Source organism: Bison bison, unplaced genomic scaffold (genome assembly GCF_000754665.1).
Source record: "Bison bison bison isolate TAMUID 2011002044 unplaced genomic scaffold, Bison_UMD1.0 scf7180017864245, whole genome shotgun sequence".
In the NCBI taxonomy this organism is placed as follows: domain Eukaryota; kingdom Metazoa; phylum Chordata; class Mammalia; order Artiodactyla; family Bovidae; genus Bison; species Bison bison.
Genome location: NW_011494817.1, coordinates 35,349 through 56,915, shown reverse-complemented (window position 1 = coordinate 56,915; position 21,567 = coordinate 35,349). Strand labels below are relative to the sequence as shown.

The 21,567-nt window shown below is 37.2% G+C and overlaps 1 protein-coding gene across 1 annotated transcript in view; it reads right to left on the bottom strand.

Moving 5' to 3' along the window:
- The window catches only part of TMEM135 (transmembrane protein 135), a gene marked incomplete at its 5' end in the record, with an annotated part of 241,078 nt that overhangs the window by 209,332 nt on the left and 10,179 nt on the right, over positions 1-21,567 (bottom strand). Inside the window, one exon of the mRNA XM_010847209.1 lies at positions 9,782-9,815. Within this exon, the coding sequence (XP_010845511.1) occupies positions 9,782-9,815 (34 nt within the window). The remainder of the gene's footprint in view (positions 1-9,781; positions 9,816-21,567) is intronic.

Sequence of the window (21,567 nt, the reverse complement as noted above, 5' to 3'; positions counted from 1 at the left end):
CCAGCCATCTCATCCTCTGTCGTCCCGTTCTCCTCCTGCCCCCAATCCCTCCCAGCATCAGAGTCTTTCCCAATGAGTCAACTCTTCGCATGAGGTGGCTAAAGTACTGGAGTTTCAGCATTAAGAGCACAAGACGGCCCAAATGTTATACTGGGCACCAAAAGCACATTCCTCAATGTGATTTAAAGAATCAGAGTAAGAATACAGAGAAAAATAGCATCCCTAATTCTGGTACTCATAAGAAACCATCCAACAAAGGAATCTACTAGCTCAGGAGATCAGTTGATAACAGATCTACTTACTCTTTTGTTTACCTTCCCTTGAGAAAACAAGCTCATTTGGTTGGCTTAAACAACTTGGGTCTCAAAGTTAATGGAAAGAAAGAAGAAGAATAGGTATTATTAATATGTTCACCAACTTAGAAGATAAGGGTCATTCTCTCTCATCTTTGCCATTTTCGAGAATATTTGCTCCCAATCTCCATCCATTCAGTAACTATTCATTAAGCACATATTATATTCTAAACACTGGATACTAGGGATGTCAGTGAACAAGCAATAATTCTTGCTGTTAAGCAGCTTATATACAGTGTGGGGAAAATGAAGCAAACAAATAAGAAAATTTCTAAATTTTAAAATTTAATTTACTTATAAGAGCCATGAAAAAGAAAAGAGTACAAGTTAGAGAGGTGAGGGGAAGCTGCTTTAACTATAACAGTAAAGACTCTCTTAGGATGTAACAAGGCTGCTGCTGCTGCTGCTAAGTTACTTCAGTCGTGTCCAACTCTGTCCGACCCCATAGACGGCAGCCCACCAGGCTCCCCTGTCCCTGGGATTCTCCAGGCAAGAACACTGGAGTGGGTTGCCATTTCCTTCTCCAATGCATGAAAGTGAAAAGTGAAAGTGAAGTTGCTCAGTCGTGTCTGACTCCTAGCAAGCCCATGGACTGCCGCTTAACAGGCTCCTCCGTCCATGGGATTTTCCAGGCAAGAGTACTGGAGCAGGTTGCCATTGCCTTCTCCAAACAATAGGTTAAGAAGCATATAAGAAGAAGGTTGCTAGCCAAGAATATTTTAGGGAAATAGATTTCCAAGACTCCACCCCTGTCCCCCAAAAGTGCTACAGCTATAAAGGACTGCTGCTGCTAAGTCGATTCAGTCGTGTCCGACTCTGTGCGATCCCATAGATGGCAGCCCACCAGGCTCCACCATCCCTGGGATTCTCCAGGCAAGAACACTGGAGCCGGTTGCCATTTCCTTCTCCAAGGCACGAAAGTGAAAAGTCAAAGTGAAGTCACTCAGTCGTGTCCAACTCTTCTCGACCCCATGGACAGCAGCCTACCAGGCTCCTCCGCCCATGGGATTTTCCAGGCAGGAGTACTGGAGTAGGGTGCCATTGCCTTCTCCAATAAAGGACTAACAAGCATCAAATACTCTATAGACAAAAGCAATCCAGTGTAAAGAATAAGAAGAGCAGATCAGGTCAGAGAGATATCAGCTTTGTGAGGTGTTTGTATTGCACACGGGTGCAGTGAGAAGTGAGAACGGAAGGTTTTTCTGAATTTTAAGCAGATCAAGAAGCTCTAATTTGGACCAAGAGTATAAGATGAAGAAAAGAGTTAAAATGCCTGTTTCTGGCCTGAGCAACTAGATGGATGGTTGATGTCTTTTGATGCAAAAAGAAGGCTTAGGGGAGCAATTTGAAAGAGTATTTATAATTGCTTTTTGAATTTAATACTTTCAGTTTACTTTTTTTTCAAGTTCATCTATCAAATTTCTCCAACTAGTTTACAATCCACTTTGTATTTCTTTTGTATCCTCACGTGCCTAGCATAGCTGATACATAATAAATACCTGCTGAATCTAATTAAATTGAAGTAGCCTTACAAGAAAACATATGAGTCAACATTTTCAAACCGTATGTTTGAAAAATCAAATACAGATGTTTTAATCAAAGACACTGCATGTTTAAAATTAAAAAACAAGTGCTAGAGACAAGCCTGTAGATATATGTTTACCAGTTTAAAATGTATGCATTGTTGAATGCTTGATGGCATAAAGGAAATTGCAGAAAGAAGGTTTCAAAAGACTTACATAGAAAGATTGGTAAATGTCATAAATTATATTTAAACTAAACAGAAATGAACCACACTTGACATCACACCCTAAATAATTGTTAGCAGCAAATTATAAGTTTTGAAAAACTGGAATCCTCAGTCATCGTCACAACCAACTAAATAAAAGGAACTCATGTAAATGCTAACTTTTATGTGTTTTCTTTTAAATCAAACTGTGGCAAAGTTGAATCCTAGCAGCTGGTGTTCTTGTGGGTAATTGGTTCTGGCATATTACCTTCACAAAAACACTTCCATCATCTTATAGACATATCTTGGGCAAAAGCCAGAGAATATATTTAATTCTTTTTTGTGTATCTCCTCTACATTTTGCCCTTTAACAACTAATTCTCTATCAACTCTAAAAATCTGGGGGAAAAAACTATACAATTTTTAAAATTTTACATTTTTCTTTCCAAAATTTGCTAACATAGAACTTAAAGACTTTCACCTGGGCATTAATTAAACTGTATTAAACTGTAAGACTTCATAATTTTTAAAACTGCTAGTTAAAGTATAATTTATGACATTTATAGCTAAGGCTACAAATCACATAGGTTTAATAACTGAGAATTATCCAGGCTTACTTACGGATATTATGAATAATAAGAATAGCCCAAGTGAATGAATCAGTTCAGTTCAGTCGCTCAGTCGTGTCCGACTCTTTGCGACCCCATGAATCGCAGCACACCAGGCCTCCCTGTCCATCACCAACTCCCGGAGTTCACTCAGACTCACGTCCATCAAGTCAGTGATGCCATCTAGCCATCTCATCCTCAGTCGTCCCCTTCTCCTCCTGCCCCCAATCCCTCCCAGCATCAGAGTCTTTTCCAATGAGTCAACTCTTCGCATCAGGTGGCCAAAGTACTGGAGTTTCAGCTTTAGCATCAGTCCTTCCAAAGAAATCCCAGGGCTGATCTCCTTCAGAATGGACTGGTTGGATCTCCTTGCAGTCCAAGGGACTCTCAAGAGTCTTCTCCAGCACCACAGTTCAAAAACATCAATTCTTCGGCGCTCAGCCTTCTTCACAGTCCAACTCTCACATCCATACATGACCACTGGAAAAACCATAGCCTTGACTAGACGGACCTTTGTCGGCAAAGTAATGTCTCTGCTTTTGAATATGCTATCTAGGTTGGTCATAACTTTCCTTCCAAGGAGTAAGTGTCTTTTAATTTCATGGCTACAGTCACCATCTGTAGTGATCTTGGAGCCCAGAAAAATCAAGTCTGCCACTGTTTCCCCATCTATTTCCCATCAACTGATGGGACCAGATGCCATGATCTTCGTTTTCTGAATGTTGAGCTTTAAGCCAACTTTTTCACTCTCCACTTTCACTTTCATGAAGAGGCTTTTGAGTTCCTCTTCACTTTCTGCCATAAGGGTGGTGTCATCTGCATATCTGAGTGAATGAATATCTTCTCATAAAAGCAAAAGCATCAATAGAGATGTCCCTTATTTAGAATATATAGTTCTTCACCCACTCCCTACGACACCTAACATAACGCAGTTCACAAAAACAACTAGCAAGATTTATATTTACAACTACACAGTTTAAACACTGTACTGTTTTCTGCTTTGAGACAACTATCAATGTTAAAAAACAGAGATGAGGTTTTATATCTCTCTCTCCCCTAGTAAAGTATAAGGTCCTCAGAATCAGGAACTATACCTTGTCGCAACTGAACAGCGACATTTCATGTTATTCTTTTTTTTTCCCTAAATTTTGGCCTCAACTTAGCAATCCTTGGAAAGGTAAGAACTTTGTCTTATGATCACCAGAGACACGTCTCAAAGATAAAGCTACCTCCAATTTCTTGCCTTTCTTCGATATTCAGGTCCCATGCAATTCATAAAACCTTCTTGGGGACTTTCCTGGGGGTCCAGTGGCTAGGACTCCAGGCTCCCCATACAGGGTGCTCGGGTTCAATCCCTAGTTGGGGAACTAGATCTCACGTGCAGCAAAAAAGACCTACTGCAGCCAAATGAATAACATGAAATGTCGCTGTTCAGTTGCTCAGTCACGTCCGACTCTTTACGACCCCATGGACTGCAGCATGCCAAGCCTCCCTGTCCTTCACCATCTCCTGGAGCTTGCTCAAATGCATGTCCATTGAGTCGGTGATGCCATCCAACCATCTTGTCCTCTGTCATTCCCTTCTCCTCCTGCCTTCAATCTTTCCAGTATGAGTGTCTTTTCTAATGAGTTGGCTCTTCACATCAGGTGGTCAAAGTATTGGAGCTTCAGTTTCAGCATCAGTCCTTCCAATGAATATTCAGGGTTGATTTCCTTTACAATTGACTGGTTGGATCTCCTTGCAGTCCAAGGGACTCTCAAGAGTCTTCTCCAACACCACAGTTCAAAAGCATCAATTCTTTGGCACTCAGCTTTCTATATGCTCCAACTCTCACATCCACACATGATACTGGAAAAATTATAGCTTTGACTAGATGGACCTTTGTAAGCAAAGTAATGTCTCTGCTTTTTAATATGCTGTCTAGGTTGGTCATAGCTTTTCTTCCAAGGAACAAATGTCTTTTAATTTTGTGGCTGCAGTCACCATCTGCAGTGATTTTGGAGCCCAAGAAAATAAAGTCTGTCACTGTTTCCATTGTTTCCCCATCTATTTGCCATGAAGTGATAGGACTGGATGTCATGATCTTAGTTTTTTTGAATGTTGAGTTTTAAGCCAGCTTTTTTCACTCTCTTCTTTCACCTTCAAGAGGTTAGTTATTATTCACTTTTTGCCATAAGGATGGTGTTGTCTGCATATTTGAGGTTATTGATATTTCTCTCAGCAATCTTGATTCCAGCTTGTGCTTCATCCTGCCTGGCATTTCACGTGGTATACTCTGCATATAAGTTAATTAAGCAGGGTGCAATATATAGCCTTGACATACTCCTTTCCCAATTTGGAACCAGTCTGTTGTTCCATGTCTGGTCCTAATTCCTTCTTGACCTGTTTACAGGTTTGTCAGAAGACAGGTAAGGTGGTCTGGTATTCCCATCTCCAAGAATTTTCCACAATATGTTGTGATCCACACAGTCAAAGGCTTTAGTATAGTCAATGAAGAAGAAGTAGATCTTTTTCTGGGATTCTCTTGCTTTTTCTATGATCCAACTGATATTGATAATTTGACCTCTGGCTCTTCTGCCTTTTCTAAATCCAGCTTGAATATCTGGGAGTTCTCAGTTCACATACTACTAAAGTCTAAGTTGGAGAATTTTGAGCATTACTTTGTTAGCATGTGAAATGAGTGCAATTGTGTGTTAGTCTGAATATTCTTTGGCATAGCCCTTCTTTGGGATTGGAATGAAAACTGACCTTTTCCAGTCCTGTAGCCACTGCTGAGTTTTCCAAATTTGCTAGCATATTGAGTACAGCATTTTCACAGCATCATCTTTTAGAGTTTGAAATAGCTCAGCTGGAATTCCATCACCTCCACTAGCTTTGTTCGTAGTGATGCTTCATAAGGCCCACTTGACTTCACACTCCAAGATGTCTGGCTCTAGGTGAGTTACCACATCATCATGGCTATCTGTGGTTACCAAGACCCAGGGAATGGAGCAGGGACCTCCACAAGAGATTCAGCCAGACCTGCCTTTGAATGTATGAGTGTCTCCTGCAGAGGACAGGTCAGCAGTGACCTGCTACAGAGACAGGAGCTCTGGCTGCCTCAGACGTGGGAGGCGAGGTGTGGCATACGTCCTCTTGGCGAAGGTCACTATTAGCTCCACTATAGAGCTGCCAGGCAGACTACCCACAGACTATAAATGTTAAAAAACAATAATAAAACTTTCTCATTTCCCCAGCACAAAGCTAACTCCCTTTCCTAAAGTTCTTAAAACTGTACTGTCTAACCACATATTTGACTATGAATAAACTATCATTTTAATTATTTTTTTACAGTAAATGTTTTATTTTGTATTGGGGTCTAGCAATTAACAAACAATGTTGTGATAGTTTCAGGTGAACAGGGAAGGGATTCAGCCACACATATACATGTATCCATTCTCCCCCAAACTCCTCTCCCATCCAGGCTGCCACATAGCATTGGGCAGAGTTCCATGTGTTATACAGCAGGCCCTTGTTGTTTATCCATTTTAAATAGAGCAATACATTAACATTTTAAATCCAGATCTAGATAAACCTTATTGCCTCAACTAAACTACTTTGAAGAACAGAATAATGACTTATGTATTTTTTGGTATTTGTTTAGTCACTATATCGTGTCTGCCTCTTTTGCAATCCCATGGACTATAGTCCTCCAGGCTCTTCTGTTCATGGAATGTCCTAGGCAAGAATACTGGAATGGGTTGCCATTTCCTTCTCCAAAGGATCTTCCTGACCCAGGGATCGAACCTGTATCTCCTGCATTGGCAGGCAGATTCTTTACCACTGAACTACCAGGGAAGACCATAATGACTTACACTTGTGTCCAAATACACAGGACAGTGCTTTGCCCAATAAATGTTCATTGATAAAAATAAAGACAAAGATGATAAAGATAATATGAAGCCAGTTTTCCATATTTTTCTCAGATATTCATTCAGAGGCATGGCAATGCCTTTGAAATTTTCTGACCAAAATAATTAAGGAGTGGATAACTGTCGCAGCCAAAACTAACAATTATTACTAACCAAATTATAACTAACATTATTACTAACCAAATAGTAATTTACTGTCACCCAACATTTTAGTGGGTATATGTGTATGTGTACAAAACCAACTGAATGTAATGAGAATATAACCAAAAATTAGGTGAAAAGGTATGATTACGCTCTCCAAAGAATGATTACTTAATACTATGAGCTACCAAAACTATATGCCATAGTAACAAAAGATGTCACAAAACAATATGCCCCCAATTTTTTATTGGGTATATAATGTATAATGTGAATATGCATCTATGTGTATTTATGTAGGGACATTGGAGGAAAGGGAAGGGGATAAAATAATAAACACTAAAATGTTAGCAATTACTACATGGTAAAACTACAGATAACTTTTACTTTCTTCTTCATGTTTTTCTCTACTTTCTAATTCAGAAACACATACCTAAATACAATAAATAACTTTCTTAAAAGCTCCCAACATTTAGAAATTTTGCCATTGGTGTTAAAATCAGCCAACAATCTCAACTCAGTCTAGTGAGCAATATAATAGAGTTCTAGAATTTAGTTATTTCTTAAGGATAAATTCAGGCTCTGAAAATATTTCTTACCTATTCCGCACTAATCACCCTCTTACTTAAATAATAGTTACACAGCAATAGTATAAATAAAAGGCTCTATTTAGAGGAAGGGGAGATTAAAGAAGATGAAAATAACTAAGACTATCATTAGTATCCCAGATATTTCATGTACAAATTTCTTTGAACACAGTCAAAAATCCATGTGTGAGGCTTTGATCTCATTAAATGTTTAAATTGCAGAACTTGGATGACAAAAGATAAAAGACGGATCTATATTCTGCATTTTTTGAAAAGCTTTTCTAATACTGAAATTTATTAATCTGGAAATAAAATGTACAAATCTATTTAACAGACAAATGTTACTCCCCACACACACAAAGTTTCACATTTAGAAAGAACTAGAGGTTCAAAGGTTTATTCTAGATTGCAAATGCTATCAAAACAACACAGTACAGCCACTCTGGAAAACAGTTTATCAGTTCCTTTAAAAACTAACCATTTAGGTACCATACAACCTGGCAACTGTATTCCAGGGCATTTATCCCAGAGAAATAAAAACTCCTGTTCACACAAAAAGTTGCATGTGAATATTTCTAGCATCTTTATTTGTAATAGCCAAAAACTGGAAGCAAGCCAGATGTTCTTCAATAGGTGAACAGTTAAATAAACTAGTACATCCATACTATGGTATACTTACTCGGCAATAAAAAGGAACGAACTACTGATATGCCCAACAACTTGAATCAATCTCCAGAGAATTATGGAGTGAAAACAGCTAATGACAAAAAATATGTACTATATAATTCTATTTATAAAACATTCTTGAAATGACTATAGAAACTAAAGAATTATAGAGGTAAAGAATAAATTAGTGGTTGCCAGAAGTTGGGCAATAGGAGGGAAAGGTCAGAGGTAAGTACTGGGTTGACCAAAAAATTTGTTCAGGTTTTTCTGTAACATTTTAGGAAAAACTCAAACTTTTTAGCCAACCCGATAAATGTAGCTACAAAACGGCAACGTGAAGAAAACGTTCTCTATCTTGACTATAATAAATATCAATGTAAATATCCTACTTTTGATCTACTATAGTTTTGTAAGATACTACTATTAAGGGAAACTGTGTAGAGAGTACATGAGATCTATTATTTCTTACAACTGCGTAGGAATCGATGATTATTTCAAAATAAAAAGCTTTATCTTAAAAAACCAGAGTAGTTTTAGGGCATCTTCCAACATTGATTATATCAATCAAAATCAAATATCTTATCTCTAGGAATTTCCAGTTAAACCAGGCAACACATAAAGTTTGTGGAAATTTACTTAGAATTTAAGAAAAGTGTATAAATACATATAGTATTTGGGTATTAAAGTATGACCATGTGGTCATATAAAAAAGCTTGTGACAACTAAAAGGAAAACAAATGGATTAAAACTCAAATCCATTCTGGGGATGCAGTTGTAATATTTTTAAGTTTTTTACAAAATAAGAAAGGAAAGCAGCACCTAGAATAGTTTAGTGCTACTATTATGGTTTCCATAGCACCCTATAATTCATTTTTCAATTCTTTTCAAGCATTATTATTTCTACTGTGACTTTTCCACTAGAGAGCAAACTCCATAAATACAAGGACTGTCTTCATCTTGCCTTCTAGCACATAGCACAGTAACTTACACAGAGCAAAAATCAAATATTTTAAAACTGAAATAAGTTGCTAAATACAACCCTGAACTACAGTCTCCTCTGTTACAGAACTCAAAAATTTATCCTTAGGTAAACAAATAATTATTTATCTTTCCTTAGTTGAATTTTTCACTGTTGCCTATAATTTCTGTGAAACAAGTTTAAAAGCTTTTAACACACATATGTTTTTAAAATATGAGCTTGACAATGAAATCATATACCCTGAGTATATATCTACAGCAAAGAGTATTAAGACAACATTAATTTCAATTCTGAAAACTTAAGAAATTTTTTAGAAGCCTAGACTATCACATTATTAAATATATTCAGTATATTCAAAAATAGAATCAATGCTATTTTGAAATCCAGGAAAACTATACATCATAAACACTTATCCTTAAATCATTTTTTCCATAAGAAGTTAGCAATAGAAGCAGAATATGAAATGAAATTAAAGATACATAGAGAGAGGATACAGATATAGATATGCACACTACCAAAGATGAAGACCTAAGTGTAAAAGAAAAAAGAATCATGAAGAACACCGGGCAGTGAATCTATTTCCTCCTGAAATAAGTACAATTCAGTCATATAATGTAACAGGAATAAACCAGAGAGCATCAAAGCTATTTTAAACATTTAAGTCTATCCTTTAAAACAAAGACAGACAACATTATCAAAATCAAGTACATTTCCTTTTTTTAAGGGAATTTTATTCAAAAAACAAAAGAAGGTTTAAAAAAAATGCATGGAAAAACCTCAAATGCAAAAAAAAAAAAAAGATTTACTTACCAAGTTGGCCATATAAATTGTGAGCAGCCCTCTCCTGCAAATAATTTTAAGAAGACAGAGAGTGAGACTAAGCACAAATTTGACTTAATAATCACTTCATCATTTTTTTTAGAAATCTACCAAATCATTTCTCAGGAGTGGTGGGAAAGGGGTAGATTATGCAGAACTAAGTTTTTAGTACTGTAATAGTTAATTGTATAAATCAATTCTACAAGTCATTCTGTTTGGCAGTCATTAAATATTCTGTTTAGTGCTCATTAATTAGAATTCTTTAAAATTACTATTGCCTGGGACTTCCCCTGGTAGTCTACTGGTAGAAAGCACCTTCCAATACAGGCAATGTGGGTTCGATCCCTGGTCAGGGAACTAATATCCCACGTGCTGCAGGGCAACTAAGCCCACGGACCATAACTACTGAGCCCATACGCCACAACTGCTAAGACCACACACCATAGCTCGAGAGCCTACACGCTGCAACAAGAGAGAAGCCTGCACGCTGCAACTAGAGAAGGCCCACATGCCACAACAAAAACCCAGCACAGCCAAAATCTTCTAAAGAATTAAAAAAATAAAGTCAAAGCTCTAACATTTCTTAAAAAAAAAAAAATTACTATTGACTAGCAATTGCTAATTAGACTTATTGTAAAGATCATATATCTAACAAAATTAATACAGTGTTAAATACATGTCAATTACATCTCAATTTTTAAAATTACTGACACTTTATTATTTATTAATAGGAAGAGAGGTACAATTTGCTATTAGTCTATCTTTATGTTAGAGAATTCTAAGCTTAATGAAGAATCCTAGCAAATTCATCTTGCCAAGAAGTCAAGGCCATAACAATTCTAACTAAATGCAAATTGATTTTAAAAAATCAGATCTTCTATCATTTTACACATAATGCAACTGTTTATTAGACATTGTTACAAATCATAACTAAATCACCTTGTTTTAATTTCATTGCTAAGTGAAAAGTCAGGTACTAAATGAACTCTTTAACACCAAAGGACAAACAAAAGCTCTGTGAACACCTGCTTTACAGAAAAACTACATATTTACTAAATGCATATTCACTCTTACTTAATGAGAATTCACCTAGAAACTCAAAGATAAGGACAATGTTATGCCCTTATAATTTTAACTTATACTGCACATGAGACCATAAATGACGCACATCCCTCTAATAAAGAGGTCTTTAATATTTAAAGCGTTAAAGGGCAGGGCTCAAATAAACTCTGAAAATCATAGAAATATATCTGAGTTTCAAGAATGAACATTTTTAGTACTCAAAGAAACAATTACTTTGTAACATAAAAAGTAAGAATATCAAATCACTTTCATTTAAATATCATGCTAGATCTTGATATTAACATCATCAATCAATCTTCTTGATGTCAGATTCAGTCATACAAAACCTTGATTGTTCATCACTTAAAATGGCTTAACAGGATTTTCAATTTACTAAAGCCGTATGGAGGCAGTATGATGTAACTGAATAATGCTGAAGTGAAGTTAAGAAATCAAGGTTCCAGTTAACTTTCACTGGTACTCTGCTGCTGCTGCTGCTAAGTCGCTTCAGTCGTGTCTGACTCTGTGCGACCCCATAGACAGCAGCCCACCAGGCTCCGCCGTCCCTGGGATTCTCCAGGCAAGAACACTGGAGTGGATTGCCATTTCCTTCTCCAATGCATGAAGTAAAAATTGAAAGGAAAGTCACTCAGTCGTGTCCGACTCTTAGCGATCCCATGGACTGCAGCCTACCAGTCTCCTCCGTCCGTGGGATTTTCCAGGCAAGAGTACTGGAGTGGGGTGCCATTGCCTTCTCCGTGGTACTCTAGTTTTGTCATTAAAATGAGGAAATTAGTTATCTAACGTATTTTTAATATAAAAACTATTTAAAGAAAAAAACTTACATTTATCACTAATATATAAAACACAACATTGGGTCCATCCTGGTTGAAAGGGAGAGGCGCCCTAGGCATACTGGGCCATGCCCCCAGCAATGTCCCTCTTCAGCAGGTCCTAATATACCTTAGCAGAACAACAGAATTCCACTGCTCCTCTAAAAATGAATTTCAAAATCAGTGATACGATGATCTGTAAGGTCCCTTTTAAGTCTTCTTTTCTATGATTTATACATACCAATTGAAATTGTTCTTACTAATCCTTACCAATCTTTAGTTCCTATCAAATTCTAAATCAAAGATGTTTCAATAGTACTTATTTTAAATAAATCATATCAAGAAAAATCAGGGTAACATCATCATCTAAGAGTCACACATACATGGAAAAGCTAAACACTTCTCAAGGATTTATCTGTTCTTTTCAATTCCTGGTTACGTATGAACAAAAAAATAGTATTCTTCATTACAAAACCAAAGTAAAAATATTTCTGTAATTTCAGTGGTAGTGCCCAAAAATACATTTCACTATGAAGAGAAATTAAAAGACACTTGCTCCTTGGAAGAAAAGCTATGACAAACCTAGACAATGTATTAAAAAGCAGAGACATTACTTTGCCAACAAAGGTCCATCTAGCGAAAGCTATGGTTTTTCCAGCAGTCATGTATGGATGTGAAGTTGGACCATATTAGAAGGCTAAGCGCCGAAGAACTGATGCTTTTGAGCTGTGGTGGAGAAAACTCTTGACAGTCCCGTGGACAGCAAGGAGATCCAACCAGTTAACCCTAAAGGAAATCAGTCCTGAATGTTCATTGGAAGGACTGATGCTAAAGCTGAAACTCCAGTACTTTGGCCACCTGATGTGAAGAGCTGATTCATTAGAAAAGACCCTCATGCTGGGAAGGATTGAAGGCAGGAGGAGAAGGGGATGACAGAGGATGAGATGGTTGGATGGCATCACCGATGAGATGGACATGAGTTTGAGCAAGCTCCGGGAGATGGTGAAGGACCGGGAAGCCTGACGTGCTGCAGTCCATGGGGTCGCAAAGAGTCAGACACGACTGAGTGACTGAACAACACCAACAGTGCAGTGAACTAATACATGATGCTATCTTCAGAAACATTTGTTCCACTAACTTCATTCTGTCTCTGATAATAACAGTAACCCAACTCTAGAATCATCACTAGCTTCCATCTGTAACTGTTTATCTTTACTGAGCAAAGATGATCTTGTTTAACCATTACATTTTCACAGACCTGCAATAGTACCTGGCATCTAACAGACACTAAACAAATGGTAGAATTACTAAGCAAAGTGTCACTAGGAATCCAGTCTTACAAGAAGGAATACATTATAGACATACACTGTAGAAATAATCACGAAAGATAGCCTAGACAGAGGGACGACTGACTAAAGACACTAATTTATTAGCAAGCAAAAGCATGATCCATTTGTATAAAATTTAATAATTTACACAGTATAATTAATATTTTGAAATCAGATTTTATCCTCTCAGTAGTTATACAGAGTATAAAGCAGACACTATCGTCCTCACTCTATTAAAAACCAAGAATCAGAGAAGTGGTTTATTTAAAAATATGAAGGTGGCAAAAAGCAATTTCTTCTGACTCAAGTTTCATATTCTTTCCAAGGTACTGCTTCTACAGTAGAAAATGTTTACTAAGTTATCTTTCAATTCTAAAATTCACTGATTTGTTTAATATGGTATCCTAGCAGGCTTTTGTACATCGAGGATAAACAAAGCCTTGACACAGTCTGCTGCTGCTGCTGCTGCTAAGTCGCTTTAGTTGTGTCCGACTCTGTGCGACCCCACAGACGGCAGCCCACCAGGCTCCCCCATCCCTGGGATTCTCCAGGCAAGAACACTGGAGTGGGTTGCCATTTCCTTCACCAATGCATGAAAGTGACAAGTGAAAGTGAAGTCGCTCAGTCATGTCCAACCATCAGTAAAAAGCCAAGGATGTATTGCTATTAGAGTACTTGAAACTATCACGGTCTCAAGCTTCAATGTGTTGTTATTCAGTTCCTCAGTCTTGTCCGACACTTTGCAACCCATAAACTGTAGCCAACCAGGCTCCTCTGTCCATGAGATAGATTTCCCAGGCGACGATACTGTATCGTTTGCCATTTCCTTCTCCAGGGGATCTTCCTGATCCAGGGATCCAACCTACATCTCCTGCACTGGCAGGCAGATTCTTTACCCACTGAGCCACCTGGGAAGCCCCAAGTTTCAATTTACCATTTCCAAATAATGAGGACGATCACCTCCTCCTCAGCTTTATCTGAATTCCAACCCAAAACTAACAGCCTCAAGAATGAGAAGACGGTATTTTATTTGGCAGGTTAGAATATCAGAACAGTAATTTATTTTATCACTTCTCCAGAGATGGTCACTTCGTCCAATATTACAGGAAACAGGTAAGTTGATTAAATACCATTTTATTATTTAACACTTGACTGTATCTAGCCTAAGTCTGACGACAAACAAGTACTCCCTTCCTAGTGAGTAAATTCTCTCTGGAAACCAAGTTACACATTAAAACACTGCTACAACATTGATGGGGAAGGGGGGAGATGTCAATTAGAAAAAAAGTGGGCCTAGAGGAAGGGCTGGGGCCAAGGAGGACAATAACTTTTTAAACTTCACAGGAGGCTCTGATACACAAATACTTCCATTCTTCTAATCTAATCACTAGATTAGAAGACTGGTGAAACTCAGTGAATAAGCAACCTAAAGTTAGTCAAGTATTTCTTTCAACCACAGATAAGCTCTTTTTTTGGATGGGGAAAGGAGGTGAATCTTTTAAACTTCCATTAAAAATGTAAGTGGTGTGTACATCAAGGGGTACTATCTAAAAAAGTATTAAGAACCACTGTTGTAAGAACTGTGCAATCAGAGTATCACTATTCCTTATGGGGAAATATTAAAATAATTACATTTTCTTAACATCTCAGTAGAATAAAAGGTATCCTCACATTCTACTGAAATTTCAAGGATTATCTTCTAATGACATTATTTTGTCTAATTAGATGGACAATAATGCTTTTTATTTTCTGAAAACTTTAGTGTAAATATTCGTTAAGTTAACTTTCTCAAACTTCTGAATGACACTGTATGTAACACATTTCATAACTCAGGTCACCAGGGAATACAGTAGGTATTAGGTATTAGTAGTGTAACTTCTAAATATTTATATATACATATAAAATATGCCTGTGTTCAGTGGATAAGGAGAAATTAGAGATTAAAGAAAAACAAAGTGAATGTTCCTAAACACTGTTTACCAAGATATTTTATTTAACCATTTCAGAAAGTCTTTCAAAATAAAATAGAATTTCATTTGTCAAAATATTTCAGAACAGTATAAAATACTTCTTTAAGGTACAGGAATGGGTAAGACAAACTTCTAGACTAGAGAAAGACTCCATAATTATATTCTATGGTATACAGTGGATAACAGAGAGGAAGCTTTTCAGAAGACTGGAAGGTAATCTCATTTTCTTCCTGTGAATATGACACTGAAACTTGAAGATACCAGTAATTTATAGGCCTGTTTATAGGTATTCTTTTACCCACATAATACATAGTTGATTCCTTTTGGTCACATCTGCTTAGGAGTTTCATAATGACAACAATGTAATTTAACAACTTAAACCATGAATATGCTTAGAATAAATACCCAATTTTTGATACTTTAATCCATGTCCTTGTTTGAGCACCCTGCAGTTTTAACTTATCTAAACTAATACTAAATATCAAAGCAAATCCACAACAACTCTACAAAACAAAATCCATCAGAACAACTTCTTTCTGAACCACAAACAAAGCACTTCCTAGAAAAAGAAAGAGAAGACTAGTTCTTAACAGCCCACCTAGGGATAAACTAGATGTTACCAAAGCTTCCTGCTGAGTTACTAAGATCACAGTTCTTTGTGGCACAAATTTTTTAAGCAACCCTGGAAACAACTTCAAAGCTTTTGCAGAATCCCATAGTTATGCGATTAAGATTTAAGTAAGCTGCCCTCTTACAAGGTGTTAGGAACTAGCTGGCAAAGCATGTTTAATTCTGTAGGTGGAAGGAGACAGAAAGATGGACAGATGGATGGATGGGTGGATGGATGAATAAAAGGATGCATGAGTTGGAGACAGAGAGAAAAAAGTTGTGAGGAAATAAATTTAAACCAATATAGATGAAAACATATTCATGAATATAGATAGATTTTCACTAATATATCTATACCTATATAACACACACACACATATGTATCCATCATACATATGTGTGTGTATATAACCATGTTGTATGCTTGTAGCTCATTAAATGCTTCTTTTAAAAAAGATGATTATACAATTGAGTATAAAGCGTATAACTTTAGTAAAGATTTCATTATTGAATAGAGCTTCAGAGATTTAAAAATTTTAATTATCATGATTTGCTAACTTGGAAAAAAACTGTTAATCCTCCACATTCTTTTTCTTCTATCCTTTCTAATATATTACTGATATTTACTTTTAAAAGGAAGAACTAATAACTGATCAATTAATTTAAAAATTGGTTCAAAACTAATTCCTTAAATGTTGCTATTTCTCAACCTCTAACCTCAGGCGTCCTATTCTGAGCTTTGAGACTCTAATCTGCAATAGCTTCAATAATCACCTACGGGAGGAAACCTCAAATTTTATTTATATAACTACCATGCTTTTCCTGAGTCTAGACTCACACTTCAAGCTGCCTACTGGCCACCTCCAACAACATATCATTGACTTTCTTTGGGAACTAAAGGCATAATTATAAATTCCTCTTCCTTAAATGCTACAATATTAATATGTTTCATTTGGGGATAGATGTAATAATTTTGAAATACACCTATCTTCAACCTTTGTAAATTACTTATATAAAACATAGAAAAGCAAATCTTTTAGCTTTATTTCTTTATAAGTTGTTTTATAGTGTATCTTAGTTTTAAAAACCCTGGTAGATTACTTTCTACCAGATTCTACTCAGTAATCTGAGTAGGTTACTCAGGTATCTTGACCTTTAATGAGATCTTAAGAAAAATTTGTTGCTAAATAAAAAATGTTTTCAAAGCAAGTAAGACCACTTGTTAACTTTTGCACAATTTCAGATAAACAGAGACAAGACTTCCTTAAAGTAAGATACACTATACAACAACTTACAAAGAAACAAAGCTAAAAGATTTGCTTTTCTGTTCTATTGTTAAAGCCAAAAAAGTTTTTTAAACTTGCATTTTAAAGTCACTAGCTTCTGACCAATACTATAAAATTTAATTTTAAAAATTTTAATTAGACCCCAAACCATTTGTGCTTGATGTACATATATACACACAACGCTTAAAAAAAAAAGAACTTAGAGCTATTTCCAGGTTTTTTAATTGCATCATCAAATAAAGAACAGAACTAAATCAACACGTGTCACAAAAAGTTCAACTACTAAACAATCACATCATGATAAGGATCATTTTTTCTTCAGAAACCATGGGATAATACTCATAAAGAAGTTAAAATTTGAGAGAGAGAGAGAGAAGCCGCTCAGTCATGTCTGACTCTTTGCGACCCCATGGACTGTAGGCTACCAGGCTCCTCCATCCAGGTGATTTTTCAGGCAAGAGTACTGGAGTGGGCTGCCATTTCCTTCTCCAGGGGATCTTCCCGATCCAGGGATTGAACCCAGGTCTCCCGCATCACAAGCAGATGCTTTATCATCTGAGCCACCAGAGAAGCCTCAAATTCTAATCAGGTCTCAAACAGAGTAAATCCACTCCAATTAATATTTAGAACAAGTCATAATCTAGGACAAATTTTCTATGAATCCCTAGTGTCTTATGAATAAAATACTAGTGCAACAGCTCACTTAAATAAATAAAAACAGAAAGCTTAAAAAACAGTTTACTATCAAATGTAAAAGGAGAATAGGAAATAAACTACTTCCAGGAAACCTCTTCATGCCTTAAGGAGTTATAGCTTTTAATATTAATAACACAATTTTATTTTGGTACTATCACGGTATTTAAATAAATGTTACTCTTCAAAAAAGAGTTTGACTTTTTGGAAAAATTTAAAAAGAAATAAATACATAAAAATGAAATTCTTACAAAAAAATTCTTCTTCCAGTTTCCAGTTTACATGTAAGGAACTTGGAAGTGATCAGTTCAGTTCAGTTCAGTTCAGTCGCTCAGTCGTGTCCGACTATTTGCGACCCCATGAATCGCAGCACGCCAGGCCTCCCTGTCCATCACCAACTCCTGGAGTTCACCCAGACTCACGTCCATTGACTCAGTGATGCCATCCAGCCATCTCATCCTCTGTCGTCCCCTTCTCCTCCTGCCCCAAATCGCTCCCAGCATCAGTCTTTTCCAATGAGTCAACTCTTCGCATGAGGTGGCCAAAGTACTGGAGTTTCAGCTTTTAGCATCATTCCTTCCAAAGAAATCCCAGGGCTGATCTCCTTCAGAATGGACGACCTCCTTGCAGTCCAAGGGACTCTCAAGAGTCTTCTCCAACACCACAGTTCAAAAGCATCAATTCTTCGGTGCTCAGCCTTCTTCACAGTCCAACTCTCACATCCATACATGACCACAGGAAAAACCATAGCCTTGACTAGACGGACCTTTGTTGGCAAAGTAATGTCTCTGCTTTTGAATATGCTATCTAGGTCGGTCATAACTTTCCTTCCAAGGAGTAAGCGTCTTTTAATTTCATGGCTGCAGTCACCATCTGCAGTGATTTTGGAGCCCAAAAAAATAAAGTCTGACACTTGGTCCTAAAACCAAGTAAAAAGCTGAACAAACTGAAAAGTCAACTTCCACAAGAGAAGTAAGGTCACGTTACAAACTGCTGCCCCCTAAACTGCAGAAACTGCAAGCAGATACAGAGACTAAGACCATAACAGAGCACAAACTCACAAGCTGAAACCTCTGAGGGAGTGAGTCAGGAGAGGACAATCTGCACTGTCACTGATACACAGCAGGGGGTTCAGTGTGGGAGTTAGGATAAACAGAGGGAGGCACAGTCCGGGAGTTAAAAATTCCACAGGTATTGGTCTTAAGAGGGGCCCACACTTTTGAGTCTTACCTCCAGGAGCTTGACTATCACATCTTATAGAAAAACCTGAATGAACGTTTTTGCCAATCCAATACATAAAACTTTCAATTAAAACCACAAAAGGCAGAATAAGACCAGAAGATAAAAATCAGAACAAAGAACAAAGGCAACAAAGAAAAAACAGTAACAAATATGTTGGAAATCAATCCAACTATATCATAATCACTTCACTAGCTATGTGCGTGCTCGGTCATGTCTGACTCTGCAACCCCACTGACTACAGCCTGCCTGTCTCCTCTGTCCATGGAATCTTCCAGGCAAGAACTCTGGAGTGGGTAGCCATTTCATACTCCAGGGGATATTCCTGACCTAGGGATCCAACCCACATCTCTTGGGTCTCCTGCATTGGCAGGTGGATTCTTTATCACTGCACCAATTACTCTGAATGACAGTTAAAAGACAGATTGTCAAAGCTGATCTAAAACATAACCCAATTATATGCCAAATACAAGAAACCTTTAAATATATATATACATAGAGATTAAAGTAAATAAGCATGAAGAAATGCCCCATAACATACATGTATCATCAAGGAAATGCAAATTAAAACAACAATGAGATACTACCACACACATATTAGGAAGGTCAAAATTCAGATAAAACTAAGTGCTGGTGAAGACATGGAACAACAGGAATAGTAAGGATACAAAATGGCCCAGACCGTTTGGAAGACAGTAGGCAGTTTCATACAAAATTAAACAAACTCTTAGTATGTGATCCAGCAATCACAACCCTTAGCAATCATCCAAAGGAGTTGAAAATTTTTGTCTACATAAAAACCTGCACCTGAAGGTTTACAGCAGCTTTATCCATGATTACCAAAACTTGGAAGCCATCAAGATGTCTGTCAGTAGGTCAGTGGATAAATAAACTGGTACATCCAGACCATGTAATATTATTCAGCTCCAAAAAGAAATGACCCATCAAGCCATGAAAAGACATGGAGGAAACTTAACCGCATATCACTAAGTAAAAGATGTTAATGTGAAAAGCCAACATACTGTATGATTCCAACTACACAACATTCTAGAAAAGATAAAACTATGGACACAGTTAAAAAAAATAGTGGTTACTAGGGGTTGAGGGGAGAGAAGGATTAATAAGCAAACACAGAGAATTTTTAAGACAGTGAAATTCCTCTGCAAGATACTATAATGGTCTATATGTGTCCATATACATTTGTCCAAACCCATGAATGTACAAAACCAAGAACCCTAATGTAAATTATAGATTTGGACTGATAATGACATGTCTATCTTGGTACATCCATTGTAACGAACGTACCACTCTGTTGGGTGATACTGATAATTAGGAAGGCTATAGGGGATAGGCTACCCACTCCAGTATTCTTGGGCTTCCCTGGTGATTCAGACAATAAAGAATCCACCTGCAGTGTGAGAGACTTCAGTTCAAACCATGGGTTAGGAAGATCCCCTGGAGGAGGGCATGACAACCCACTCCAGTATTCTTGCTTGGAGAATCCCCACAGACAGAAGAGCCCGGTATGCTACAGTCCATGGGGTCATAAAGAATCGGCCACGACTGAGCAACTAAGCACAGCACATTATATCCATGTGTAGGGATCAGGATATATGAAAAATCATTATACTTCCCCTTTAATTTTGCTTTGAACCTAAAACTCCTACCCCTAAAATACAGTCATTTTTAAAAGGGAGTGGAGGACAATCTTTTTAAAATAACACAGTGTCACCATCTACCCAAAAAAAAAAAAAATTCAAATAATGGAAAAGAATGCAGGAAAAGGAACAGAGAAAGAAAAAAAAGAAGAAAAATAGTAATGAAACAGTGGATCTAATTTAGTCACATCATAATAAACATACCAAATGTTAATGGACTAATTAATCTAATTAAAAGACAAAAATTAGTAAAAATAGATTTAAAACACCAAGACCCAGGGAATTCCTTGGCAGTTGAGTGATAAGGATTTGGCTTTCACTGCAACAGGCCTGGGTTCAATACCAAGTCAGGGAAATGACAATCCCCCAAGTCACGTGGCTTGGCCAAAAAGTAACTTCTTAATTTTTAAATATAAAATTAAAAAAAAAAAAAAATCCAAGACCCAATTACATGCTATGTTGGGGGCCGGCGTGAGGCACTCCGCCCATGGCAAAGGTCATGAGGAAGGAGGCTCGACATACGCAAAGGCGGGATCGAGCCTCAGGAGTCCCCCTGGAAATTCTCGAGCATCTACCCCCATAACCAGAGCCTGCCTACTTTACTACTTTGTGCTCTCCCCTACACCTCTGACTTTACAGGGGGCTGTCCCCCACCACCTCTTTCGGAGAAGGAGTTAACTTAGAGCTCCAGTTAATAATAATTCCTGGGCGTGATAGGAGTGTTTCAACCTACGAACTCCTCTGAAGGTTCTCTAGCCTGCCTGACAGGCTTGTCCGGCCACATGTGATTGCTCACAGCCTCCCAACCGTGAGAGGCACGAGATGCTTTAAACCTTCTAAAAACAGGTTCCTTAGAAAAGTTAGAAAACTATTAGTATAAGTATAATGGGCTGATTAGAAATTGTATTGGTGAAGGGTTTTTCATTTGTTGAGCCAATGTTTGTTGCTAAGACTCCACATCCCCTGCCCTTACACACATTAATGAATATATAGAAGAAATAAGTATTAACCTTTGATATAAATCACATTAGACCTTAGGCTAAGTAAATTCTTTCCTTAACTAAAACCCACTACACCCTCACCCTATAGGAATGTAACT